At 34.0% G+C, this 27,739-nt stretch overlaps 1 protein-coding gene across 2 annotated transcripts in view; it reads left to right on the top strand.

Moving 5' to 3' along the window:
• CSMD3 (CUB and Sushi multiple domains 3) overlaps positions 1–27,739 on the top strand; it is a 711,519-nt gene that overhangs the window by 283,152 nt on the left and 400,628 nt on the right. Inside the window, exons 7-9 of one of the 2 annotated variants that reach the window (XM_068933140.1) lie at positions 1,443–1,520; positions 6,809–6,896; positions 21,148–21,272. In XM_068933140.1, the coding sequence (XP_068789241.1) occupies positions 1,443–1,520; positions 6,809–6,896; positions 21,148–21,272 (291 nt within the window). The remainder of the gene's footprint in view (positions 1–1,442; positions 1,521–6,808; positions 6,897–21,147; positions 21,273–27,739) is intronic. The other variant, XM_068933141.1, reaches the window with a different exon arrangement.

Raw genomic sequence — 27,739 nt, 5'->3', positions numbered from 1 at the left:
TTTTTATTCAGTTGCTTTGTTTCAAACCTATATTAAGGGTACTTGCTTCCTCTAACTTAACTACATTTACCACAGTGCCAGGCGGCCCAAAATAAGGGCTTTCACAGAAATCACTCAGCTATGGGGTTTGGGGTGAGGTGGGAGACAACTACCTTCCATGTCATACTTTGCAAATAAAGATTTTCAAGCAAGAAAGAGGACCAGATGCAGCACCAACAGCAGAACAATAGAATATAATTTACGTTTTATATCCAAATCTCTTTAGTTAAAACATTATATTAGCCTAGTGTGCTTTAATTAATAGTGTAATATTTCCTCCATGAAGAAAAGATTTCTGCTTTCTGTCTGCAAAAGCTATAAACATAGATGATAAAATCTATGCATTTCCTGAATAAAAATGATTCTTCCCTACTAGAGCTAAGGATATACTTAAAATAGATTTTGAAAACGGTTAATGGGGATGCTTTTGAAATGTGCAGGTTTTCTGAGTGGCTTTAGATCTTGAAAAAATATTCCACTGTGTTACTTTTAGAAGGATTAGCTGTCGATATTGCCGTCAACTTTAACAGTTTTTTTTTGTGTGTGTGAATAAAAGAATGGTAATTTTTAGCTCTTGCCTCCATTTTGTCTTTTTCCCAAGTGTAATACTGATTTTTCATACAAATTTTAACATACGAAGTAACACGCAAAATATGTTCATAAACAATATGTTGATATTCCTCCTGCAGATTAAACCTTTACCGAATATATGCAAAGCAGTAATATGTACCCTTTCTTGCTTCGGCACTTACCGATACAGACCTGAGAATATGAGTATATATTCTGGATTTCAGTGTGCTTTCACTGATGTGTTGTGGATGACACATTTTTTTCTTTTAAATGCTCTAGAAGTGGAGCAAGATAGTTGAATGAGATAAAAAAAGCTTTTCAAAAATTTTGTAGTGCCCCTTTTTTAAAGGTTGCTGACTTTTCACTTAGTAGATAAGGTAGTATTCTGGACTTCTGGGGGGGCTGGGTAAGCTTTAATGTTTCCTAACAGAGAAAAAATACCAGATAAGATTTGACTGTTTTTAAAGAAAACATGTCTATCATTCTTTTCATTTTCCATGTTGCATAATTGTGTGACAATATTTTACACAACTATGTATGGTGCATGGAAATAAACACTTTTTGCCATCATTCTTGTTTCAGATATAGGAGATAAACAATAAATTGCGAATCTTACTTCTTTCCTATGTCAGCTACACAAATTGATCTAAATACTCGCTTTTTGTAAAATATTTTTTCACTTTCTTTTCACAATAGGTACACAATATAAGTTTATTACATAGCCGGTGCGCTAGTTTGTGTATACTTCCGTGATAAAATTTGTAAAATGAAATGAAATATTTTAGACTGTATTGCCTGATACGTGTTTTTGTTTGTTTTTTTTTTTTAACTAGTGAAAAAGGCCATAGATTTTAAATCTAGAGGATTTAAATTGTTTCCAGGGAAAGACAACAGCAACAAGTTTTCTATCTGTGAGTGTACTCCTTTTTTGTTACTTTTTTCTAGTGCAAGAGTAAAGTTTGTGTTGTCTGTGTTGTTTGTGTGTTTTCAAATTTGTTTATGTATTTTTAATAGTATAACTGAAATCTATTTCTATCGTTAAATCTATTTCTTCAGTCTGCATGGTGAATTTTAAAATATGGTTCTACTCTGAAAACTGGCTTCCTATAAATCTGGCATTGTAGCCTGCTGTGTGTATTTTGTCAATAATTTCAGATCAAATTTGTAGCACTTACAAAGAAATCAATATTCAGTCTCCCAGGTGTCAGCTGAAGTCTTAGGTGTGAAGTGAGGGTATGTCATTTTAATGGCAAGCTTTTCCCAGCAGCAAAAGGCTGTGCAAGCCAAAGCCCATTCTCTGATACAGATGTACAAACACATATTTTTGGTCAAGAAACATCCATGATGTCACTTCCTGCAGACTCTTCTTTATTAATTTTGACATTTTGAACTGATTAAGGTGTACATTTAGGTATCTTGCAGATGCTTAGTGCCTTCTATTTTAATTATGGAAAATAGAAACTGAAAGTGCTCAGCATCTTAGAGGATGGAGCCCTGATTAACTTGTAAGGAGCAGTCACACAACTTTCTAACATAAATGAAACAGGTATGACTCTAAATGCATTAAAGAGAGGATCTTTTACAAAAGAAGATGCCATTTTTACAGAGTTAGGTTTTGGACTAGAACCACATTTTAAATATTTATAAGTAATTGGTTGAAATAAAGATGGACTAAATGCGTAGCATGTTTCTGCTCATACTACATTTCAGTATTATTCACAGGAGAGAAGAAGACTCAACAAATATATGTACTGATGAGGCTTCTTAGACTGGACAGATTTACACTCATTTTTTGTTTAAAGATAAGTGAGGGATTCAGTTCCCCGGATTTAGCATGGCAGTGGCTTTCTAGAAGAAAATAGATTCCAATGTATTTATCAGTTTTAGATTTTAAACTGCCAACATGTAAGCCATAATTTTTTGGACAAAGTGGTGAACTTTTACTAAGTAAGAAAAATAGAGCTATTCCAATAGAGCAAACCAAACTTCCAATCATCTTTTTATAATGTAGCATATTGCCACATTCAACTCTTCCATAAACTGTATCATCTAAACAGTTCTGAAAGACAGTCTTATTTTATTTGAAAACTATGTATCAAGACCTTTTAAAAAAAAGTGGTTTTTTGTACCAATGGGTGACTGGAAAGTGGAGTGGTTATACAGCAAGAAATATAATAAGATGAGTGAAGTAGTGTTTATTACGTAAACAGCATTGAAATCTCTCCCTCTGTGATTTTATAGTTACAAAAGAGAACAGTAGTAGACTGGCTGACAAAATTGATTATTTCTTTTTAAAAAAATACGTTACATAAATCATTAAATATTCCATTCGTGAACATTAATAGGGATTGTATAATATTTACAGGGATGTATCAGACGTGATATCTAGATGTGACTTATAAAATTAATGATAAAGAAATTCATCTATCAATATTTTCAATATAAAATCTTTATATCATTTAATATTTTGTGATATTCTATGTAAAGCTGAAAGCTTTGATATCTTGGTTTATTTATTATGCAGAGTAGATTACCTATGAGTCAATAATAGGCAAAGGTGAAAACCTTGTTGATTTGTACCTCTATTCAGTCAGAATCTTGTTATAAAAAGATAACTTAGATTTTATCTTATAATCCAGCACTTTGTTAGCTGATCAGTTTGGTAGCTGGTTTAACTGAAGAGGCAGTATTGAAATAAAAGCATATGAATTTAATTGTTTATTTTAGGTAAAATTCCCAGTGTGACCTCAGTTGGATCTATACTTGCATAACAATGATAGAATAGGGTCCTTAAAAAAAAAAGACTGTCACTCAACTGTTAGTGGAAGTAAGGATAAGTGCATACCTATTTTAAATTACATCTTATGGTATCAAAGTCTTCTAAAAATGGTTATCTTCTAGCAATTCTCATGGGTACATCTTTTCCCTGTTCTTTTTTGTTGAATGCACCAGGTGCATAGTATACAATATTAACATAATTCTCCTCCCTTATGAATAATTTTACAGACATAGCCCCTGATCCTGCAAGCACTTATGCACATGCCTGGTTTAAATGCTTATGGTTATTGGGCTTACCCTTGTAAGAAGAAAAACATGACACGTGTGCCTAAGTATTTGCACATGGTAAAGCCACAATGATAATATATCTTTGATACTGGTATGCATCAGCTTCATTTTGCAAGTGTTGAGGTTAACAACAAAATCATTGAGGGAACCTTCTTCAATCTGGACTAGATCTCTAGGATTTCTTGCTCCCAGTTTCAGGGAATGCCTTCCTCACAGAAGCCAATTTTTAATATAGAAAACCCTTTCACTGCTTATTACCATAAAACTATTTGGGATGTAAACATATACATATGGGGGGGGGAGAGGGAGAGGGAAAGGGAGATCTGGAGAACTACAGGAGAGCTGTGTTTCAGTGGATTGAAAAATCAAGCATTCAATTTGAAAAGCTTCTATATGAACATCCTAAATTTAAGTTGTACATTAATTTTTGGCAAAGTACTTATGCATATTAATGATGAACAGAAATAAGAATGGATTTAAGCTTGTTCTTAAATGTGTAACTGATTTGGGATCAAAGTTAAGAGGAGAAATCAGTTTAAGAACTTCTTTCTAGAACTTTTATTCTGAATTTTGATTGTTGCATATGTGCCATTTTAATTGTGTCACTGCAATAATTTTACTGACATTTTTTCTTTAACATAATTCTTTTGAATTTTCTTTATGAATATTAATAAGTCCATAAATTATCATTTAAAAATCCTTTTCGTGGAGTAATTTTTAAGAATGGAATATTATATGAAGATGTCAGAAAGCAGGACAGTTTCTCAAGCATCAGTTCTGGGTAGAAATTGTAGAATCTAATAGATCTTGTGCTGTGGAATCCAGTATAGTACTCTTTTTTTACATGAATATTCACTCTTTTACCTTTTTTTTGGGGGGGGGGAATGTGATGTACAAAGATTAAATGATTTGTGAAATGTTAAAATAGGAAGTTCAATAAATAGAAGTAGTCTCATTTAAACTTTATTTTTATTTTGTTTATGGTAAAGTAATTCTTCTATGTGCGTAGGTATATGGTACAGCCCCAAAATGTCATTTTTTTTTTTATTATTATTACTCAGCATTATTATCAGGCATCATGAGTAAAAGTTTCTAGCTATAGTTTTAACACACCTTTAAAAGTCAGAAAAATTAGCAGACGGTCACACAACTAAGAACACATCTTTTGCCCTTTTTGATGTCAAGTGTAATTCCTTTCCCTCTTATCCTTCCTGCATTATGGAAAATCATGATCACCCAGTGAATCTGAACGATCTGCCCGCAGCTGTAAGGTCAGGCGGGTGTATACTGGCTGCTCATGATGCTTCTGAATTGCTCACAAGCTCCTGCAGGCTTTGGAGCTGCGCGCATGCACCCGAATACTCCCCAGGTTGAGGTCATTCCCAGAGCTCGTCCCGCGAGTTCCTCCTAGATCGCTTTGTGCACTGCAGTTTATGGAACTATAACTGTCAGCAGTATATGTGTGCCAGCACTAGCAGGAACTTGGTTTTCTGTAGGTAATATGCTTTCCTCACACTTTTAGTAAGTATAAGGGGAAGAAAGGATAAAAAGCCAGTACTATGGATGTACTCTGAGGGATGTCCTTCCTTGACCCAATGCCCTGGGCATTTGATGCAGATGAATGCAGGTTACCTTTATGGGCTATTAGAACCAGCTTGTATAAGGTATCACTCGGTCAGGGCAGAGGAGAATGAATACGGCGGTCCCAGCTGACAAGTGCTGAGCTTGATAGGTTTTTGAGTAGAGAAGGGTGTTAACTTGATACATTTTCCTTGTAACCTTCTGCAAAATTTTCTTGTAGCTTTTGCTTTTCTCAGAGATGCTGAACCAATTCTTCCATTGTTGTGCATGTAAGAAGACAAGTTTCAAGGAAGGGAAAGTCCAAAAATTCTACTTTGGCAATTATGTAGTCAGGGTTGGGAAAAAAAAAATACTCTGAACGTCATTGGCTTTTATGAACAGCTGAAGTTTAACACACACCCCTTAGGAGTGTAGTTAAACACAACATTTTTTACTCAGATAAATCAATTTTACCAGTTACTGTGATTAGCTTAATTATATGCCAGCTCTTCCTTAAAAGGAGACTTATGTTACTCGAAAGTCTGTCACTGCAAATCCGTTGGTCTAGAACCTCAGAAAGGAAGATGCAGTGAAAAATCTTTTTCTGATTAGCATAAATCTCTTTGTTTCACGTCAGCTTGTATTTCTGCAAAATACTCTTATACTGGATCATGAATCTTCCAGTAATAGCAACCCAATCTCCTTTGCTAGAGTTTTCTTTTGGGACTGCCACCTCCTGATTCAATGAACATCAAGAATTAAATGCAAAGTAAAAAGGATTACTTTGGCCTGCAAATTTTTTTTGTAATATAAAGTTTTGCAAGCTATAACAATTGTAAGAAAGCAGATAATGTATTAAAAAAAAAAAGGACAGGGAGTTGAATATGCTGAGTGCTAGACTGCTGCATACAAACTTCTGGAAAACCATACTGATCTGAATACTAGTAACAAACTCTTATATGACATACAGTTAACCACAAGAAATTTCTCTCTAAGATCCATTTTAGTTTATTTTAAGATCAATGTATGCAAATCAAACAGGCATTTGAGTTTGCCCTCAGATCACCATATTTTGGGGATATCTGCATTTTCAATATTGATTAAGGACAGTTCTCTCAGCATGAGCCTGTCCATTCAAGTTTTCTTATAATTTGAGAAGAAAAGGTCAGCTCTTAGTGGAGATGACATTTGTTAGGTTATGTACAGAGTAAAATCTTACAGCCCTTTACCTTGGTGAACACTCCTTTAAATGTGAATGTTTGTAAAGGAATAGCAATAACATTTTCATATGGGTTCGATAATTTTACAAGCAAACAAAATAGTTGATTAATAAAACTTATAAAAAAATAGTGTTATTTGTTAAAAGAATAAGGAAAACACGATTTATTTATTATAGAGAAGAAAATTGTGGAATGAAACTTGAGATTATATGAATGATCATACTCTATAGAAAATCTGTTTTAAATGACGAAAAGTGTAGATACTGTGCATTTTCATATTTGTTGATTGTTTAAATTTGTATTTCCTAAAACCAGCATTATTTTGTTTTTTGTTTTGTTTTGTTTTTTTGCAGTAAATGAGGGAGGTATTAAACAGGCATCCAATTTGTGTCCAGATCCTGGAGAACCAGAAAATGGAAAACGGATAGGCTCAGATTTTAGGTAAAACATAAACCCTACCATTATGTCATTTTTGTTATATTAACTTGCTGAAAATCACTTGGAAAATGTATATGTTACAAGTCTATTGCTGTTGTCGAGCAACTCTTGCATAACTGAACTTCTCAGTGAAAACTGAAATGGAATTCTGTCTAAAATTGCATAGCAGAGCATGCAAATAAGATAACATATATTACTTAGAAGAGAACATATATATGGGATACTTTGGGATAGATTGAATTGAAAGTAATTTAAAATCATTTTCTCATGAAAACGCTGTCTTGGATCTACAAATATTGAGTGTACATTTGAAATAAGTTTTTTTTGAAGGACATGGGGGATATTAAAAAGAAAAATATGCAGAATACGATGCAACACAAAAAGAACAAAAATAATATATAATATTATATATTTGATTCACATACAAATTCTGGACAAATTTTGTATTAAAAGAACAAATCTTAAACTTGGCACTAGCTTTATGTCACCTGCTATAATCTGACTTTATCATCGTATTTACAAATTGCTTCAAGACAGCTAATTGAGGAAATAAAAAAGGAAGAAGTAAGTAGGGAGATTTACCATTTTTAAATTAATTGATTTTATTACATCCAGCTTTGTTTTGATAGATTAATTGCTTTTATTACATCCAATTTTGTTGGAGGTACATTTTCCATACAACACAGCAGACCTTCTAGCATCTGAAGATAACAAAGTGTTAGAGTAACGTTATGAGACAAGGGTAGATATTTTACAAAATTATATTACTTTATCTTTTACATAAAACTTCTTGACACTTTCTGCTTTATTTTTTGTTTTCTCCCTGTAATCAGGCAGAACATAGGCTTGAAAGTGGCAATGGAAAAAATGTGCTAGCCATCAGTCAGTTAGTTAATAATAATAATTCTAATAATTATTCTTTTCCTCTACTTTTGAGAAAAGAAAAAGTTCATCCTGCATCAGAGAAAGCTTTACAATTCATTTTATGTGTAATGTAATATCTGATATAAACCTGACAAAATATGTTTTATTGATATTTTCAGAGAAATAAAAATCAGTGTAACTAGCTAGTTGCTTAACTATCATGACTTTTAGAATTGTTACATAGTCAATGTTTCATATTTTAAACTCAGGCGTACAGCTGGCTTGGTAGGCAAAGCTTTTGACAAGGAAACTGGAAGTGCTTTTCTAGTTTTCACAAGTTACAATTGAAAGACCTGCAATACTGCAATAAGGAGCCAGTTAGATTTTTGTAAAGGACAGTACCTCAAAGGACAGGTGATGATCATCTTTCTCTTAGGCTAAACTATTTGGAGATAATTTAACTTTATTTCTCACTATACACTGCGGTGATGTGCTTGTCAAACTTTCACATATTTTGAGGAATTTGTGAGAAAATAAAAGGAGAAGGCATTTCAATTACCAAACAGCGTAATGTGAGATTTCAAAATCAAAATATTTTCTTTTAAACTGTTTTTTAGATTATTTCTCATTGGCCAACTTCATGACTTTTTTTTTTTTTTAAATCTCCACATTATCTGTGAGGGAAGATCAGCTTTTCTATCAGCTCTACTGAATGTGCTACTTAATGTTTATACATATAACATAAGGATAGATCCAATTCCATTACAATGGAAAAGAGTAAATACTTAAGACATTTCAACAGCACATAAGTCAAAGAGCTTAGCTTGCAAATACAATAGCCGCTGGAGGTGAAAAAAGTGAAAATGACATGAAAATATTCTGTTTCACAGCTTTTTGGTGAAGGAAAAAGGTAAATACATTTTTGTTTAAAATTTTGTTAAAAGAAGAGGTAACAGTTATGTGATGATCCTATTGGCTTTATGAGTTTTGTTTCTGGAAGGCAGGAAATGAAGATGGGATGTTTATTTTGGTGAGGAAGCATTTTTTCCTGTTACAATAAAAAATATATATTCAGACCAAACTGAACTTATATATTTTCCATTGATCCCTATTTTGATCTATTTGTGAAATTAATAGCAGACCAATCTTTTATCCAATTAAGGAAAATGAAAAAAAAAAAATTAAGGTAATACTTAACTGGTTCTATTAAGAGGACAGATTCTAGGAACAGCCTGAAAACCTATTGTGTTTAACAGCAGCCTTGATGCTTACTGATTTCGTACCGGATTAGATTGCCAAGCAGCAATATTTTCTGAAAGCACAAGTTTCTCACTGGCTTCACTGTCACCTCAAATATATTCTAAGAAGTTGCCCTGGAACTAATTTATTTCTTCCAGGAATTTGAACTTACATGGTTTAGTTTCTTGAAAGATAACAACAGTCTGGATAATCTTCTCTGAACAAATCCCATCTAGTACAGCATCCCCTTAATAGCCAGGTCTGTTCTGAATGTAGCTTTCAGAAGCAACGCAGAAAGGATCATCTGCTGCACTGGTTTCCTTTCAAGACACTGAGTCTTTCTGCTATTTTGTGTAAGCTTCTTTCTGTAATGCAAAAACACTTAACCTGGAAAGAGCTGGAGGACATACATATGCACACACATACACAATGTCTAGCCACTTTATTGAGCAACCTTGAAAAAGGGATCAATTACTCCTTTGGTTGTATTCGTCATATACATATTAGGGACAGATAAAATGTTTTTCTAGGGAGGGCTTGTTAGAGGTCTCATGAATGTGAACAATGAGATTCTCACTTGTAAGAGTAGGACTGCTGAATGTTAAAAATACTCATGTCATTTGTTTCAAGTTGAACACTGGATAAATTAAAAAGAGGTCTTACATGGAACAAAAGCAAAAAACCAACAGACTGAATAAAAGTCGCTTTTGAGTCAATCTGGTTTCAATCCTTGGCTGTTCATAATGGCTGTTCAAGTGCTTCATAGGCTGTCAAAGTATGAACACTATTAATTCTTTAAAATAGAGAATACATTGAAAGAAAATTCTTTTATTCAGTTAAAATTATAAAAATACAAAAAATCTTTTCTAGATTTTCTAGAAACAAAGAAAATATAGCAGACTTTTCCCCTATTCTTGAAGTTACTTTCTGTATAGTGAAGGAAATGGCTTTACTCTGAGATGGCCTTTTTTATTTTTTCCTCTATGAAGAGGAAATGAAAATCCCAACTGCAGTACTTTAGTTTTAAAATTTAATATTTTGAGGAAATGCATAGACTAGCTTTATCATGATCAATCAAAATCTAATTTAAGTACAATTTAAGCTACTTTAGAGAAGAGTATGCTCTTGTCACTTTATCTTTCTTCAGGTGTGAAGGAATGGGTTTGGAAACACTGTACTGCAACTTCACCCCTGTTCCGATTACAAACTCTTACCTGCTCTCTCAGCATATTCACATGCTCTTATACGTTTCTTACACAAATTTAAAAAGTCTGCTGTGAAAGATAAACTGCACCATTTTATGGCATCCTTTGGGATCAGACACTCCATACTCACTCTAAAAACTCTGCTGGGTGCTACTGTGTATTTCTTGGGCATCTGTATTTTTCTTAAAAGTTAGCACTAGATGATTTACCTAGGATTCATGGAGGACTTCTGAAGCCGAGGGAAAACGAGCCTCCTGTGGCTTAGGCTAGCATTTTAAATACTGAATTATTATCCCAATGAGTCGTGTGATGGTATACCTAATGCTGATTTCTGATTTCTTTAAATATTACAAATTCAGATATAACTCTTTCCTTTGCAATAATAACTTTGACCACGCTAACCACGCTAGCTGCCTAGAAATTTCACCCTTCCTTTTCCATAAGGCTTCTCTGAATCACATACTCTTCTCTGCAGATATATGACATGAGCTTCTAGACCCTGAAAATTCAAGTCAAACATCCCTAAAACTGAACAAACTTCAGAGCACTCGCAGCTTGAGATGTGAAGCTGATTTGTGGGGGGACAGCACATTTTATTCGTCAGCAGTCAATTGGTTCCTCTTTTAGTGTAGCCTCCGACAGTACAAATTTTGTGGGTCTCCAGAGTGTCGGAAGACATAATTTTCTCTGCAACTGAAATTTACTCTTCAATTCAATTTGTTCAAGGGACAATCAATTTTTATTGACTGGAAGTTTAAAAAATTTAGATATTCTAATATTACATCTTGGAATCCTAAGGTCTTGTAGTTGCATTTCCAAATACTGACTCAGCTGCTCTGCAATAACTGTTCATAAGCCTGCCCTTAACTTGAGACAATTTCTGTGGCTTAGCTCAATTTTCTTATTGCAGCTTAAACAGACTGGGGTAGTTTCGATCTGTAGTTTGCACACAAATAGATATCAGCGATGAGTAGGGAGATGTTAGGCTGAGGAAATTTGTTATTGTGAATAGTCTTGAAAACTTACATATAGCCTTGGCTGCTTTTCCTGCAGAAGGAGGACATAGTAACTGTGCTGCAATACTGATCATTCATTTGCATCAATATTAAAATGTATCATATTAAATGTATTATTTGATAGGGGTAGGTTTTCAGAGCTGTATTTATTGAGAACAAATAATATTTAACTATTTCTGCTGCTTTTTTTCTAAGGCAGAAAATGATATATTCTTATCAAACTTGTTCAGTTGCCTGTGTGTACAGAATAGGGTTAATTTGCCAGAAAGATCAGATCTAGAAGATTTTTTTTTCTGTACCCAAATATATACAGGACTTTTCTACCCATTTTGGAAAAATAGAGCGGTGATGTAGTGTACAAATTCAGAGATATTCCAAGTAAATCTGCAAAAATCAGCACTGCATGTTGCAGTTGCTCTGACCTGAAATGCAGAAGATTCACTTGTCAAGAATCTACTTTCACAGTTTCAGGGGCATATGTGATGAAAACCCCTTCTTAGAATCAGGGCAGGAACTCAAACTTCCGTCTCATATTCAGGTCAGTGAGGTACTGCCCTCTTGAAAAAGAATTATTTAATACTTGTTTTATATTGAGCTAAAATTATTCTTTGGAAGCTTGAGGGTAATTTCCTGCTTGAAAAACGAAATGTCCGTCTACCGCCTCTGCTGAAGCTGTCCATAGCTATAAGTGCTTTGCATTATATGCCTTAATTATGAAGTTAGTGCAACATTAAACATATTATTCTTATATAGAACATGTCAATGATAACATCAATTTAATTGTTAGTTAATGATTCTATGATTATTGTGTTCATATAATTAATATATCAATCTATTAATATAACAGGAAATACAGTGATTTCTGCAATCATTTTGTGTGTTCATACACATAAATAAAAAGTTCCATTGGACCCAAAACAATGGTTTCTATTTGAGCTTGTTTGAATATTTACAAGGATTTCATCTGAGTGAAGAGCTCATGGCCCACCACTATCACAAACTAAAAATGAAATCTCAGTATTTGTTGTAAAGATGTGTGGTGGAAAGATGTTATGCAAGATGTAACTCAAACATGAGAGAAAGTGGTATTTGGCACAAGGCTTCCTCTGGTGATATGAGCTAACAGAGATTTCTCTAGAGCTACAGTCGAATGCTGAGACTGGGCTGAGGACTGCAGTGCAAGAGTAGTACCTCAGGCTTCTTTAGCACAGATATTTCAGATATATGCATTAGTAGCTGTCACCATAATGTAGGAGAATCTGCTTTCTATTCAAATTCAGATTAAGAGAACTCTTGCACACATCCACATGTATTCAAGACATTTTAAGTATTATTTGCATTCAAGAGGGCCTGTCCTTAATTATAATGCATTCACAAAAGATTTTGCAGTATTTAAGCAGAGCTAGATGGATAACGAAAAACAACCCACCACACACTTTAAAAATGAAATGATATTTTTGGAAATGTCAGATAATTAGCATTTTAATACCATTCATCTGGTGTCCATTTCATAAATACTCCCGAGTTTTATTTTTGAAGACTGTTATTCCTGATACTTTGTAAAGCTTGGCAGAGAGTTTCTAAGTGGTGCACCTAGAAACAAATATATTTCATAATTCACAAATGCTTTTGACAATTTTGGAGTATTTACAGAGAGAAGGTCTTATCTGTTCCGCGCAAAATCAAGACCATAGCTCATACTACACTGTATATTTTTAAACTTTTCTGAAAGGTCTGAGATTTGCAGTAGGGAACTTGGAGAATAAAAAAAATTGTGCTTGAGACACATACTGAGTTAATAGCTCTTGCATATACCTACTAGCATAAATTCCAGAAATTCTATTGAAGCAATAGCTAAAACATAACTGAATTTTTGTTATGGGTAATATTTCTCATATGTTTATGCTGTTGTCCATGTACTACCATAGCCTGTATAGTACATTTGTAGGCTTTCTGGAAGTGCTGGGTTTGTGCACATTATTCATTATGCTGAGAACTTATGAGTCTTAGAAGTAACAGCTGAAATAATATTCAGCTAGTTTTTTTTTTCTTTTTATCAGTTGATAGTGTACAGAGTTCAGAATCTGCAGTTGCTTTTTCAAATATCACATACTACTTTTGCTAGATTTCTATATAAACCATCTATGACTTATACTTGTACATCTGCTATTCTGTAGTAATAAAATTGTTTCAACTGAGCTAGAATTTTTGATTGCTTACATAATTGCTTCATGTTTAATGATGATTTAAGAATCTATGAAAAAAAATCTAGAAATACATTAGTATGCATATATACACCAACTATTAGAATAATAACATGCAAAGGGAACTTCATAAATTTCAAAATTTGAAATCTTCTCTCTCTCATCCTTTGTATCTTCTATAGCTTCACTGAGTTCCATCATCAACCTTATTACATTGTTTGTAGATGATGGAGACTTTAAAAAATAGATATGAGAAAGAAGTGTTTTCTCAAATTCGTATATCTTTATTATTTAATATCTATTCATATTTTTTTGCAAAGATAAATATAGCCAAAATTTTTCTGAAAAATGTAAACTTAATTACAACCATATTTTGTCCTGCAGATCTATTTATACCTGTTCTGCAGGAATAAATTTGCAGATAAGGTTGCCTTGAGATGCAAGTCAGTCATACATTTTTTAAAGCTGTAAACATCTTTACCATCTTTACCACAGCATGCTGTACATGCAAAAGTTTTATCTAGTTTCAAAATAAATTTAACAGGTTTAGTGGGTCATAGAAATACTGGTTGGAACGGACCTCAGGAGGTCAGCTACTCCAACCTCCTGCCTAAAGCAAAACTAATATCAGCACTAGATCAGGTCAGCTGTGGCTTTGTTTAGCCAAGTCTTGAAAACTCCCAAGAATGGGGATTTCACAGCTGTCTAGGTAACCTGCTCCAGTTTTGCCCTGCCCTCCTGGGAAGAAGTTTCTCCTCATGGGTTCTCCTAAGCCTTAATCTCCTAAGCTGACCCTTGTTATGTTGTCTGCCATATTGAGAAAAGTTGGCTTCATCATCTTCATAACTGCCCTTGAAGTAGGCACTTAAAGTCAGGCTCTGCTATTAGACAGTCCCTTAGACTCCCGCTTGCCAGATGAATTAAGTCTAGCTCCCTCAACCTCTCAGGAAGGTCATGTGCTCTAAGCCCTAGCTATCTTGGTAAGCTTCTTTGGATCTTCTCTGAAGCTTCCTGTGTTATCAATATACCTCTTGAAACGGGAGACCGAAAACTAGACTCAGTATTGCAGGTAGAGCCTTACCAGCTGAGTTATTACTGAATTACTCCCCTTAATCTGTTACTACAGCTTCTTCTAATGTAGCTGAGTTTGTCTTATTCAGGATGAGAGCATGCTCTTGATAAATACTTAACCTGATGATCATTATAATTTTCAGTCTTTTTCAGCAAGGCTGTTACTCAGGCAGCTAGTTCCCAGCTGGGACTCATGCATGGGATTATTGCACCTCAGGTGCAGAACTCTGTACCTCTTCTTTTTGAGCTTCGTGAAGTTTCTTTTGGTCTAGCATTCAAGTTTTTGAAGGTGCTTCTGGATTGAAACTCTGCTCTCAAATGAGGCAGGTACTTTTCGAAGTTCAGTATCACCTATAAATTTGTTCATTATGTCCAAACATTGAGATTGTTGATGAGTATACTGAACAGCGTAAGTCCCTTTATTGAATTCCTAAGTGCTCCACTTGTTTCTGGCCACCAGTTGAATGTGAAACCACTGAGTCCTACCCTTTGAGCACAGCTGGCAGGCCAATTTCAATGCATCTAATGGTCCATTCTGCGCATACTTCCTCAGCTCTCAAATGAGAACACTGTGAGAAATCGTGTCAAAAGCCTTGTTAAAGTCAAGCACTATTACATTTAATGCTTTTACTTGCTTGCTACATTTACTATTTATCCATGTCACCAGTCATTTTGTCATAGAAGACGATCAGGTTGGTCAAGTACATTTACCTTCGGTAAATCTTTGTTAATTGCTCCAGATTTCCTGCTTGTACTTTCCTAGAGAAAATGTTCCTTCCAGGGGTTGAGGTGAATTTTCTAGGTTCTCCTCCTTGAGTTTCTTAAAGATTGGTGTAATGTTAGCCATTTTTGTGGTCAGCAGGAACTTCCCCTAATCACCATATTTGAAAGATATCACCCTTGCACAGCATCAGCCAGCTTTTTCAGGACCCTTTGGTGAAACTCATCTGGCTCCATGGATTTGAATATATCAGTCTTCTCTTAACTGTTACTCCCCATTGCTGGCTGTCCCTCTTCTTCCTAAACCATGCCAGTACCTACAGAGGTGCAAGAGCACATGTGCTGTGGAGGGTGATGCAGAAAAGGCATTGAGTACTTCTGCTTTTTTCATGTTGTATTCTAGCATCGCTAGGGTGTCTCACCCGCATTATTAATAGACCCACACTGTACAGTAACTTCCTTTTGTAACTAATATACCCATAGAATCTCTTGTTACTCTTAATGTGCCTTACTAGCATTAGCTCTAACTGGCTGTTTGCTCAGCAAGTATGCCCCATGATTCCTGTTTTAGAACCAAAAATTCTGGCTGAGATGAACCTGCTCTGACCCAGTGTCATTGATCTGTGTTTGTACTTTTCTGAATCTCTTCTTCTAATTGCATTTAATCCTCTGAGATCTTTGGATCCACAGAGAGGATCTATTTGTCAGATAAAGATGTTCTTATTTTAAAACATGTTAAAGTTTGTGCTGCTGTCCTTTTGGTGGTGCATGTCTACATTCTATGTAGCAATAAAAAATTCCATAGCTATATGATGCTTCAGTCCTCTTGAGATTTGCAAATCAGATATACACACTGTCAGTCTACACACTGTTTTAAGGGGTAAGCAATTTAGATCAATGTAAGTCAAGGAATGGAAATGCCCTTAATTGTCCATACTATTCATTTGTTCATTTGCTCCCAGAGTCCGTTTTGGACCAGTCAGCCAACTTTTTCTAAAATAATACCTGTCCACAATTCAGACATAGCTTACTCCAAGGACAAGTCCCCTCAGGAGAGTTGCGTGATCTTATTTTAGCTTTTTCCACACTTTGCATTTCTCTAAAAGTATTCCAGCAGACTCTGATCAGACCTCTAAAATGTTCTCATGCAATACCTCCAGAGGTGCAATAGGTGCCATCAGACAGTGCTCAAATTATTTTAGATTTCTTTAACTGAAAAAAAAAAAAAAGAAAAAAAAACCCAGAAATTGTTGAAGAATATGAAGAATGAAGAATACGTCTTCAGAGTCACAGGGGCACCAAACCAGATTCAGGTGAAACCCATGACCAAGTGCTCTACAGAGAGTTAAGTTTAAAGAGTGTAGATATAAGCCTGTTTATTTTATTTTGTCTTAGAGCTAATAATTACTTTCTGGCCATATTTTATTATGTTATCCCCTTGTCCCCTTTGAAACTTCACATATTTACATCATCTAGTACACCTGGGGAGGGAAGTGAAACTCTTCCCTCTTGTGCTTTCAAACCCAGTTTTCAAACTTTTCTTAAAAAAAGATGGAATTTGAACTGAATTCTTGCTTGTTCTGGATGAACAGTATTGGAGAAAAAAGTCTCAGCAAAAGAAACAACTAACAACAAAACATATCTCTTCCAACAGAGAGATTTGATAGAGTGAATGCTTTTCCATTTTTGAAAGAGTGTATAGGTAGGTAATACCAGGAAAACATTCATAAATGTGAACGTTGCCTAGGCTTCTAAGATCCTGCGAGATCCATTTTCTTGATGAGCTCAGGCTCATCAATGTGCTGCCTTGTGGCTGCCATTCTTACACTCCTGCCAGTCCTGAAGGGCTATACAGGGAGCCCAGATTTCCTGCAGGATTTTTTCTCATACTTTTTTTTTTTTTTTTTGAACCTTTCAGACAGAAGGTGTTTGATTAATTTTTGATATCTTTGTCTTTTAAAGTCGATCTGCCACAGGAACTGGTCTCTGGCTTTTCCTTTTTTTTTTTTTTTTTCCAGCAGATCTCACTGCATGTGGCACATACGTTACAGGTTTTACAAATTTTCCAGTCTAATTGGATTTACAAGTCCAATATGTTTTTACAGTCACACTTAGTAGGAACTTTTTTGGAGCAGCTTGTAAAACTGCTATCCTCTTCCTATCAAATCCTCCTTTTCTGAGATGTGTCCTTAGGACACTATACCATCATTCATGTCTTACTTATTTCTATGTCTTATGTGAGGCTCAGATGTTCCCCAAACATCCTCTACTGTATTGTTCTAGACGCCTTTCCTTGTCAAACATAGTAAGAAAACTATTCTAACTCCCTTAAATTTAATTTTTCTTCCTTTTAGCATCAATCTTCTTTAATAACTGTTTCCATGATGCATATATTTGAATTGATTAGCTAACAAAAGTTGATCTTTGGAATATATTTTTAGTCTTTGTAATTGTGTTGTTTATCTTTCTCGTTTGAACTGAAATAGAAATTACTATTACAGCAACAAAATACCCATGTGTAAGGACATAAGAAAACAGTCTCATTCTTTTCAAGCCAAATCCTACAGAGATAAATGAATTTTAGCATGTATTTTAGCCAGTAAGCGTTCTGTAGCTGGTGGTGTCAAACCTAGATTTGAGGATAACAGTCAAATCAACAGAGTGATATCCTTAGACTTCTCCTAACCTCTTTGCACAAGTGACAGTTTCAGAGATATAAAAGAAATAATTTATTTAAATAAATAAATCTTTTTAACGTAAATACTTTATTTAGGTAAATGAAAGACTATACCGATATGGAAGCTTTGCTTACAGAGATTTGCAAAACATCCTCCTTCAGTTTTTTAAAATAGGTAGCAGAATCTGGAAAATATGATAGAGATCTGTGGCATGCACCTGAGGAGAGTCAGATAACTCTGTGATTTACAAGGTCACACAGGAAAATTGCTATAATATAGGCTAGAACATATAATATCTGTGGGAGCAACTCCACGTTGAATGTTAGAATACCCAGAGAGCTGCACGCACAATGTACCGGAGTCTTTAATGCCACGTTGAAGGCATCAGAATATGAAAAGATTTACCAAGGTAAATGCAGTTCGGAAAGCATCTAAGATCCTTGCAGAAGGTATGAATTACACAAAAATTTAAGTAAAGATCTGATGCTAAGATCTGGTAGCTAATTTTTTATACAAGAAATGCTTTTTGAAACAGAAGGCATCTTGTATTTTGACTAGAATATGGAAGAATTGGAAAGCACATTTTGTGAGCGTTATCCCAGAAAATACAGTTATTTCAGCTTCTGACTGCAAATTTAGGGAGACATGTCCTTGGAAATCAGTGGGTCTGTGATCTGATATTTCAATATATATGAGTTAAAATGAAATGCCATGCCACTATTTGATGGCCAAATTAAGAGGAAATATTTTTCAAGTTACTGTAGCAATATAAAAACATAATTCCATTTCTGCAGAAATTATAATCTAAATAATCAAACTTTTTCTGTTCAGGTGTAGCAGAATTCATGCAGAAGATCAAATATTATACAGTTTTGAGGTATTCACATTTCTAAATTGATATTAAAGAGCCTCGTATACATATATATATATATGTATACATAAAATCACAGGGAAATGATAATAAAAGTACAGTGATGAATACTATTAAAATAATTTAGTGCACTGAACTGTTTGCTTTTATATCAGCTCTTCATACTTTCTGTAGAAAGAGATTGCTTTCTTGTTTTATTTTCACAGAACACTGGCACAGCTATGTTTAGGGTCTTTGTGTCCTATTGCAATACACTGAAAAACAACTGTAGGATTAGACTAGGTCTAGTGCCTAGATTAGGAAGTACAATTAATTACTTAATTTATGTTTGTCAAATATTACATGCAAAGGAAACATTAGTTAATATTAGGCCATTTGAAAATAAGAATAATGAAGGAAAAGCATTGAAAGGAATTTCTGTTTTTCCACTTTTATGACATTTCCTACTGCAAAACTTTTCAGAATATTGTACTCTATTGTATTTCTTACAGTAAAATGTTAGTTTTACTTACATAACTGCCTTTTTTTAATGTAGTTAGGCTGGAATTTGGTAAATCATGTTTTATAATATTTCTGCCAAATTTCATCTCATATTTTCAATACCAAACCATGAAGCTGTATCAGCCCCACTGTACGGGCAATAAAAGTGATGATAGTCTTCCAAATTCCACTTACAAAATATTCTTCACTGCAAAATGCATTGCCACCATACAGCAGATTCTCAAAATACGACTTTTTATTTTATTTGACTTTTTTTTTGGAGTTTCTGGAATAACCTCTCTGGTTAAGTCTTTCACTTCCTTGTTTGGAGGGGAAAAGAGTGGTATTTTCCAAATGCCAGTCATTTTTGGCACAAGCATGAGATAATATACTAAAATCTACAGATCTGTGATTCTTCCTCATCAGTCTTATATGATAAATTAGATAAAAAATAAAACTATTATTTAGTTCAAATACATAGTAGTGGTCATTTAGCACCTTCTAAAGCAAACAAGTGCTCTCTCAATGATGTTATAGGTTATGCAGAGTCATAGTTTCTAAACTTCCTTTACAACTTTGAAAGGTAAGCCTTTAAAAAAAAAAAAAAAAAGAAAGCGGAGATTATGGAGTTTAAGATACTGAACTCATAGAAATGCTGGATATATTATTAACTATTTTCAACTGTAACCAAGACTTGGAACAACAATGATACTTAAGGACCAGAAGAATTATCTCATTAATATACATTTACATATTGTATATTTTAACTTTCCTAAAACAAACGATATACAACCCTCCTCTCAAAAAAAACAGACCAAACAAATAAAATAGGCTTTTCTGGTCTTTTTTCCTGTTTTGTTCTGTGCCAAATTTGCAACACCAAATGTCAACTCCATATGGAAAAGTATAAAATCTTTTGAAGCCTGCCTTAGCACTTTATAAATAATCACAGCCAAATACCCAGAAAAATGTTTTTAAAATTCTTTTATTTTCCTTCATTAATTTGAGAAACATACGCCTGTTAAAGAAGCAAATGTTCATATTCACTGTGAACTTCCATTGTCTAACAGTTTTTACCCTCAAAATCCTGCTAGTGGTAAGAGGAAACTCATCAAATATATGAAGACAAGAATTTACTGGTAGCTTAATTAAAATCTTAATTTTCTGATCCAAATATAACAAATAGCTAATACTAGACCATTACACTAACGTTCCTTATACAAATTGGTACAGAAAAGTCTTAATAATACCCACAAAATTGTTATACAAGAAACCTTGTTAATATCTATCCCTTTTTTCTGATGTTGTGCCCCCCCTTCCAATGTCCCTCTGGGTCCTATGGTCAAGAGCACCAGTCTTCTTCAAGAAGAAGAAGGAGTGAGAGACATCTACAGCAAACTGTTTGCATCCTGAGCTCTTCACTGGGAGAAGTATAATGTTCATGGTGGGGATTTCTTCTTCAGCCTTGTGGTCTGCCTGTGGCTCTTCTTATACGTGATTTTCTTATCACAATCTCTTTCTCATTGGTTCCTAGCCTCAGTTAAGATAAACAAACACCCTGTTGTTTGTAATGCAGTCACTACCCAGGTTTGTCAGATATTTACCATATGTAGTAGTCAGAGGTTAGATTCAGACTGGTCAGAAAATAGTCACTTTACCACCAGACAACTCTTAAAACAAGATAAACCAGCTCTGGCTAAAGCAAGTCCAGATAGGACCTGAGACCCTGCACTGTCAGGTCAGACATAGCTTGTGGTCTTTTTCTAATAGAAACAAAAAATTATATTACTAGGATACAAATTCATATCATTTGTCAAAACTACGATACCTAAAAGGATGGAAAAATTGATGGATATGTATTTATTAAAAAAGCTTATTTTTTATTTATTTCATCATTTGATTTTAGCTTGGGAGCAACAGTACAGTTTTCCTGTGATGAAGATTATGTGCTACAAGGTTCAAAAAGTATCACCTGTCAAAGGATAGCTGAAGTTTTTGCTGCATGGAGTGATCATAGACCTGTGTGTAAAGGTAAAGAAGAATTCTTATACTTTTAGTGATTTTTTTGTTTCATATCTACCTACTGTTCGATAGCTAATTGTATTAAAATAATGTTTTGTAAATACGTGAAGTTTTATGTCCTGACTTTCTAAATAAGAATGATACTACCATAAACTATTTTCTTTAACAAGATTTTTTCCGTATTTCAATATGCTTTAATTAAATTGGGAATTTACATGAAAAATCTGATGAAAATCTATCTCATGGTAAATATTAAGACTCCCCACTTGATTACCATTTGATAAAAGACAGATTTCAGAACTGCAGTGATTCAATATACAATCAGTAGTATCTTCATTACATATTTGTTAAGCAAATGAGAAAGACTTGTACCTAGGATTGATGAAGACTCTAACTAACCCTATACCTGCTTTCAACCCTGAGCAAATGGATAAAGACCAAAACATACAGAAAAATATATGAGAAGGCAAGGACAAAGTAATGGGTCATTGTGCTTAATATATATGAGGTCTGAATACTAAAGCAATAAGTATAATGAATACCTTAAAGGAAGGAAAATATTAGTATATACTCTGAAAAATGTGTAAATCAACATAAGAGCAGCTTTGTGGCATCATTTACAGCATCCTAGTGATAGCGAAGAGTACATTTTTTCCACAGAGAACACTTGGGTGTGGGATACAGGATGGATGTTTACTTTGTCAGTCAGGGCTGCTGATGCTTACAGTAAGGTCCAGAGAGAAGTGTGCAATATTTGTGAGCAATGATAAAGACAAAATACTTGAGTGTGATATCCAGGTGGTCTGTGGTAGAAACTCATAAAAACTGAGAAATTACATGGTTAATAAAATGTCAGGTCAGGATAAGTGGGACATGGTATTAACAAGAGATGTTCAGGTACTACTGAGATGATCATATAATAAGACGTAGAGATCCCAACTAAGTCTTAAACTGCATTGATAAGGATAACTGGACTATGCAATGAGTTTAGAAAACTTCCAGATTTAGAGATCACAAAACAGTAGAGATTATGATACTTAGAAACACAAGATAACTTTTAGAAAAAGATTTCAATATATTCAGATTAAATAGAGTTAAGATCTTTTGCAATCTAATGGGGAAACAAAAGATTTGCCATTCTTTAAATGAACATAGGAATGAATTATTCCTATGAGGACAGAGGGTAACTTTAGGAAATTGTGAATTCTTCAATGACTGCAAATTCAAAATCAATGTTTTACAAAGTGCAGACTAGATCAGCTCATTAAAATATTTAGTATGACAATAGGAACATGTATAAGCACAAAACATCAATATCCAATATTTAGTATGACTAGTTAGGAACCTAAAGAGTGAAAAGAAAGCTGTTCTTTAAATATACTAGTATTAAGAGGAAAGCCAAGATGGGATTTTGACCCCGTTACTCAGGAGAGAGGAACTCTAAACAGTAGAGAATGCCAAATGGCTTAATTTCATTTTGCAGTCTTTTCTAAACAAAATTGGTTGTGATCAGATGCCTAGCACTTAATATCATGGTAAATATTTGGGTTAGAATGAGTAACAGTTTGAAACTACTTAGATTATCTATTTCAAACTGCATGAGTCTGATGAAATTCCCTCTAGAATACCTAGGAATCCCTGTGGATCCTAGTGGTGGGATCCTAGATCACTTTGTGATTACCTTTGAGAGTTCATTAAAAACTGTGTAGTTCTAGAAGACAGAAAGCCAACCACTTAATACCCCTATTTAAAACACAGAAAAAGAGAAGATCTAAGGTGTATAAACTATCCAGATTAACTCTAATTCACAGAAAAATGTTGGAATAAATAACCAATCTAGTTGTAAGCATTTAGCAATGAAGTAAAGTGATATTCATAATAACCGACAATTACATTGTCAAACAAGTGAAATGTGTCATATTGTGACTTGAATAGCTCTTCTTGCACTCTGTTGCATTCTGTTAGCATAGCATAGCTACAGAAATGTTCTAGCTCGGCATCTGAAACTTCTTGCATTACTTACACTGCTAGCTCTCAAAATTTTTTAAAACTTTGTAATGATTTATAGTTCCACAGATGCCTTCAGACTGCTTACTATTTTAAGTGGGTTTGATTAAGCCACTGTGAATACACAGTTGACTGGAAACTACTGTGATGAAAATAACCCATCATTACTTAAAACGGATGGAGTTCTCCAGGGGTCTGCTACTACTGTCTATTTTCATTAAGACATGGTTCATGGACAAAAGGCTACATTTATTAAATATGCAAATAATAACATATTGGGAGGGAATCTGGAATCAGTTGGGATGCCAGAATTAGAATTATGAAGAGAAACTACATAAATGATTAGAAAAAAATTATACACAGCTCATTATGGACTACAGTGAAGTACTAGATGTAGGTTGGAACAATCACCTACCAAAGTTTGAGAAGCAGAAAGACAGGATTGGCATTATGTCTTCAGAAACATGTTTATGATGGATCGCAGCAGCATATGGGTCATAATATCATATTGCTTCAACAAGTAAATATTGCAGCTGTATGAGAATAAATACACATATAATATTTATTAATAATTTATCACCTGTTACTGCGTACTATATGTATGTATAATTGCTAAAAATTGCTGGAGATACACAGGTGTGTGCATAGACATGAGTATCATGTAATGTGCATAAATGAATCCCTTATTTATAGTAAAATTAGTAAGGCTTTCACTAGAGTTATGCAGAGTATTCACACTGCTTAAATTAGAGGCTTATTTTAGGAAGCTAATCTCCTAGTGGTTCCTATGTAACCAGGTGGGTGTTTTACAGTTGTATAAAAGTATTCTTTAAACAGTGTCACAGCATTTATTAGCTTTGACCATGGATCACTGTCTGTAGGAGACTGCCACATAAAACTGTTTAAATCAGGGATCCAGTCTTCCACCTTAGATGCCTAATGCTACATAAAGTGACCACCCCTGATTTTCTCCGCTATGGAAATGAAATTTCAAGAAAGGTGTGGACCAATGAAAAGAGGACAGCAGCAAGCATTAAAAATGATCAGAATTCTCTAAAATGTAACTGAGTAAAGGGAGACTGATGGTTGGACATTGGCAAAACTTTCTGGAGTAAAGAATTTTTAGGTACAGGAGTAGAAGTTTTAAAGAATATGTCAGATATAGTTGTATGCAGGGGATTGTAAGTATATTTAATGCCAACTTGGCTTGGGAGAAAGGACTAAATGACTTCTCAAAGTTACATTGCTTTTCAGATTTGTATAAATGTTGAATTCTGAATAGCAACAAGTATCAAAGTACTTTGATATAAAAAGGTAACCATAGTCTTGTTTCTAACTTTGAAATTTTTTCCTAATGTAACTATACTTAGAATTACATTGTACAATACTTTACAAATCAAATTTGTAAAGATTTGAATCATGATAAAGTAAGTTTTAATACTGATTTTAAAAGAGGGAGAAAATAATTGCAGTGGAAGTTAGCCATTCTGATAATCTTGTATCTAATATTTGAAACTTCAGAATCCATATTAGCTAAATATCTGAAAATATGTTATTTTTCATAGGTAGAATATGTATTTCTTAACTGAAAAGACAGTCATTCACTTCCTTAGCCTTACCGAATTCATAGAAGAAGATAATTCCTCCTTGAAAAGCAGAAGACCAATCTAGGAAAGTTATTAGGAATTAATGCAATGCCATATGGTGAACAAACACACAGCTGGTATAGATATTACAATTTGTCAAATATGAAGTGCTTTAGAGTACCGTTAGTTACATTAAAATTACTAATTTAAGTACCTTTGGTGTGCTATAATTTTGTTCTTTTGATTAACAAGAAGTTTTAATTAGACGCTTAAATATACTAAAGATGGAATATAAGTCTTTTTTCTTGACTAATTATTATGTCTTCTGTAAGTTTCACGCACAGAGCATACAATAAGCATTTTGAGGGATTTTTGCCTAAGTAACATACGTATCACATGGTAGCATCAAGAAAGCATCTGCAAAAATATGAGTGTACCGGCTTATTGAACTCGCATATTTCTTTAAAAAGAATTTGGGCAAATAAATCAGGTAATCATGCATAAATGTTATTTTATGCAAGAAATCAATATTTTTTTGTGAACTGATGCAGCTTTGTAGATTGCCAGGACACAAGTGGTATTAGATACTTCTTTTCTTTAAAATGTTACTTAAAGTACTGCTCTTTCTCATGTTTTGTTTCCTCCTTGAATAACATAGCCTGCAATTGTTTTCATTCACTTATGTAATTTTATCGTGCATACATCAAAAAGCTCACAGTAAAAATACATTTTTTAAAAGTGGCATGTGAATATCAAGAATTAGTTATATTAATGTACTGTAATTGTGCAGTTCCAAGTGGGAAGTTTCCCGTTCCATTAGATGCATTTGATTTGACAACATAAATCCTTAGGACTTGTTCTCAGAGGGTGTGTGAGTAGCTGAGTATAAATGTCTGCCAAAAATGAAAGATTAAGTCTCTTTAAGAGTTATCATATGATAGCAGCTGGAATTGGCATGGGATCATATTCATGAAAGTGAAAATCGGAATGAATCTGAAGCATGTCTGCAGGAGAAACAAAATAGGACTCTGAGAAGTAAAACTGATACATCGCTTATAAAATATAAGCAAATGTTGTAAATTATGGATATCTTTTAAGCCTTAAACCAGTTCCAGGAAAATGCTATTCTGGAGGCCTAACTGATTTCTGAACCTTTTGACTTGTAAAAAGACTATGAGAAATTGCAAAGTTATATTAGACATCCTAACTAAACGGAATTACACTCAGACTGCCTTGCAGCCTATTGACGATCATCCCTTCTTTTTAATTTTTTGTTCTTTAATGTATTGTATCATTTCCAATTTTAGAGAATTCTGCCAGGTAGCTCTGGATTTTCTTAATCATTGTTAGTTAAGAATAGCTTCAATAGCTAGGAACTGAGGGAGACCAGCATGTTGTAGCACATTGTAGTTACAAGACAGCAGAACAGACAACCTCCTCCCATCCTTCCTTAAAAAGAAAAACAAAATGTTCAAAGAGGCCGTGAGAACATTTGGATAAACATTCACTTTACATTGAGTTACAGTGGAAGCCTGTTATTTGAAAGAAAAAAAGAATCAGCAATAGTTAGTTATTTCCTATCCCAAGAAATGCTTAATGAGGTTGTATAAACATGACTGGTAACATTGACTTTCCTGTAACTTCCTCCAAGAGGTAAAGTTTAAACATTTCAGGATTGATACCCTACTTATTTATCTGCCATGGGATTCACTAGGCCCCTGCAGGACAAGGCCATTATTTCAAAGTCAACTTGCTTAGCAGAGATAATTATCTACCTTATGAAACTATTTACCAGTTGATAAATCTCTTCCTCTCATTTACATTTCAGGAAATGAAACAGATAGATCTGCAAAGTCGGTCGATTAGCCTTTTTATTTTCATGCTTGCCATTCCTGTTTTGTGCTTGCTTGTTTCTCAGACTCTCTGAAACATTTATGAATGCTGCCCTTTATAAGTCTGCTGGCAAGTCAGCAACAAGTTGTACAACAAATACAGTACTGTACAAAAGCTTATCTAAGCTGTAGAATGAACAAGTGCTTTTGGAATAATTATTTGCATCTAAGAAAACTAAAAGAGAGACACCTTTTATAGTTTAAATCATGATTGTCCAAATAATGGGAAAGTAACAAAGTAAATTTGGTTTAATAGTAGAAAAATGGTATTGTGTATTTCAATAGTATTCTGACAATTTTAGAACACACTTTCATTTTGCTATTTTTGATCAGTTCATTTCACTGACTATTTAAAGTGCCTTTTCTAATAATGAATTTATAGAGTCATTAGATAGCATCTTTCATTTTGATAGACAAAGATTCTAAACGTCACTTTGATTAACATGAATATGCAATCTGAATGTATGTGATGAATTTTAGATCTTGCCTTTATAAATACCTTCACTTACCTTAGTGCACTTTTGAAGAACCCACCTTTGCTGCAATTCATGTTGGAAATGCCCAGATGCATCTGGACCTATTGAATATGATGCTGAGTAACAGCGTATGCAAGTATATGCACACACTCATGTATACGCATAACATCATAGATAATGCATCATACGCAACGCATCATAGATAAATAGGGCTGAAAATTGTCCTAAAAAGTCAGAATCCCAGAATCCTTACCTGAGATGTATTTATGCCCAAAAGGTCTAATCTGTCCTTTATTTCCAAGGAAGGTGCCCAAGCACTCTAGTCTTTCATTGGCCTTGCAAGTAGAATTTTTCTCATTCAAATATGAACCTTTGTTGCTGTAGTTAAACACCTTATTTCAATAGATGTTTCTATATAAAGAACAGATTATTCCCTTCCTCTTCTCAATAGCTCTTTTGTATACCTTAAGAATGTCTTCTGTCCTTTAAACTAAACAAGAGTAATTCAGTCAGTC

The sequence above is a fragment of the Struthio camelus genome, chromosome 2, assembly GCF_040807025.1.
Source record: "Struthio camelus isolate bStrCam1 chromosome 2, bStrCam1.hap1, whole genome shotgun sequence".
NCBI lineage: Eukaryota > Metazoa > Chordata > Aves > Struthioniformes > Struthionidae > Struthio > Struthio camelus.
The sequence above is the reverse complement of the archived record's forward strand: the minus strand, read 5'-3'. Positions and strand labels throughout refer to the sequence as shown.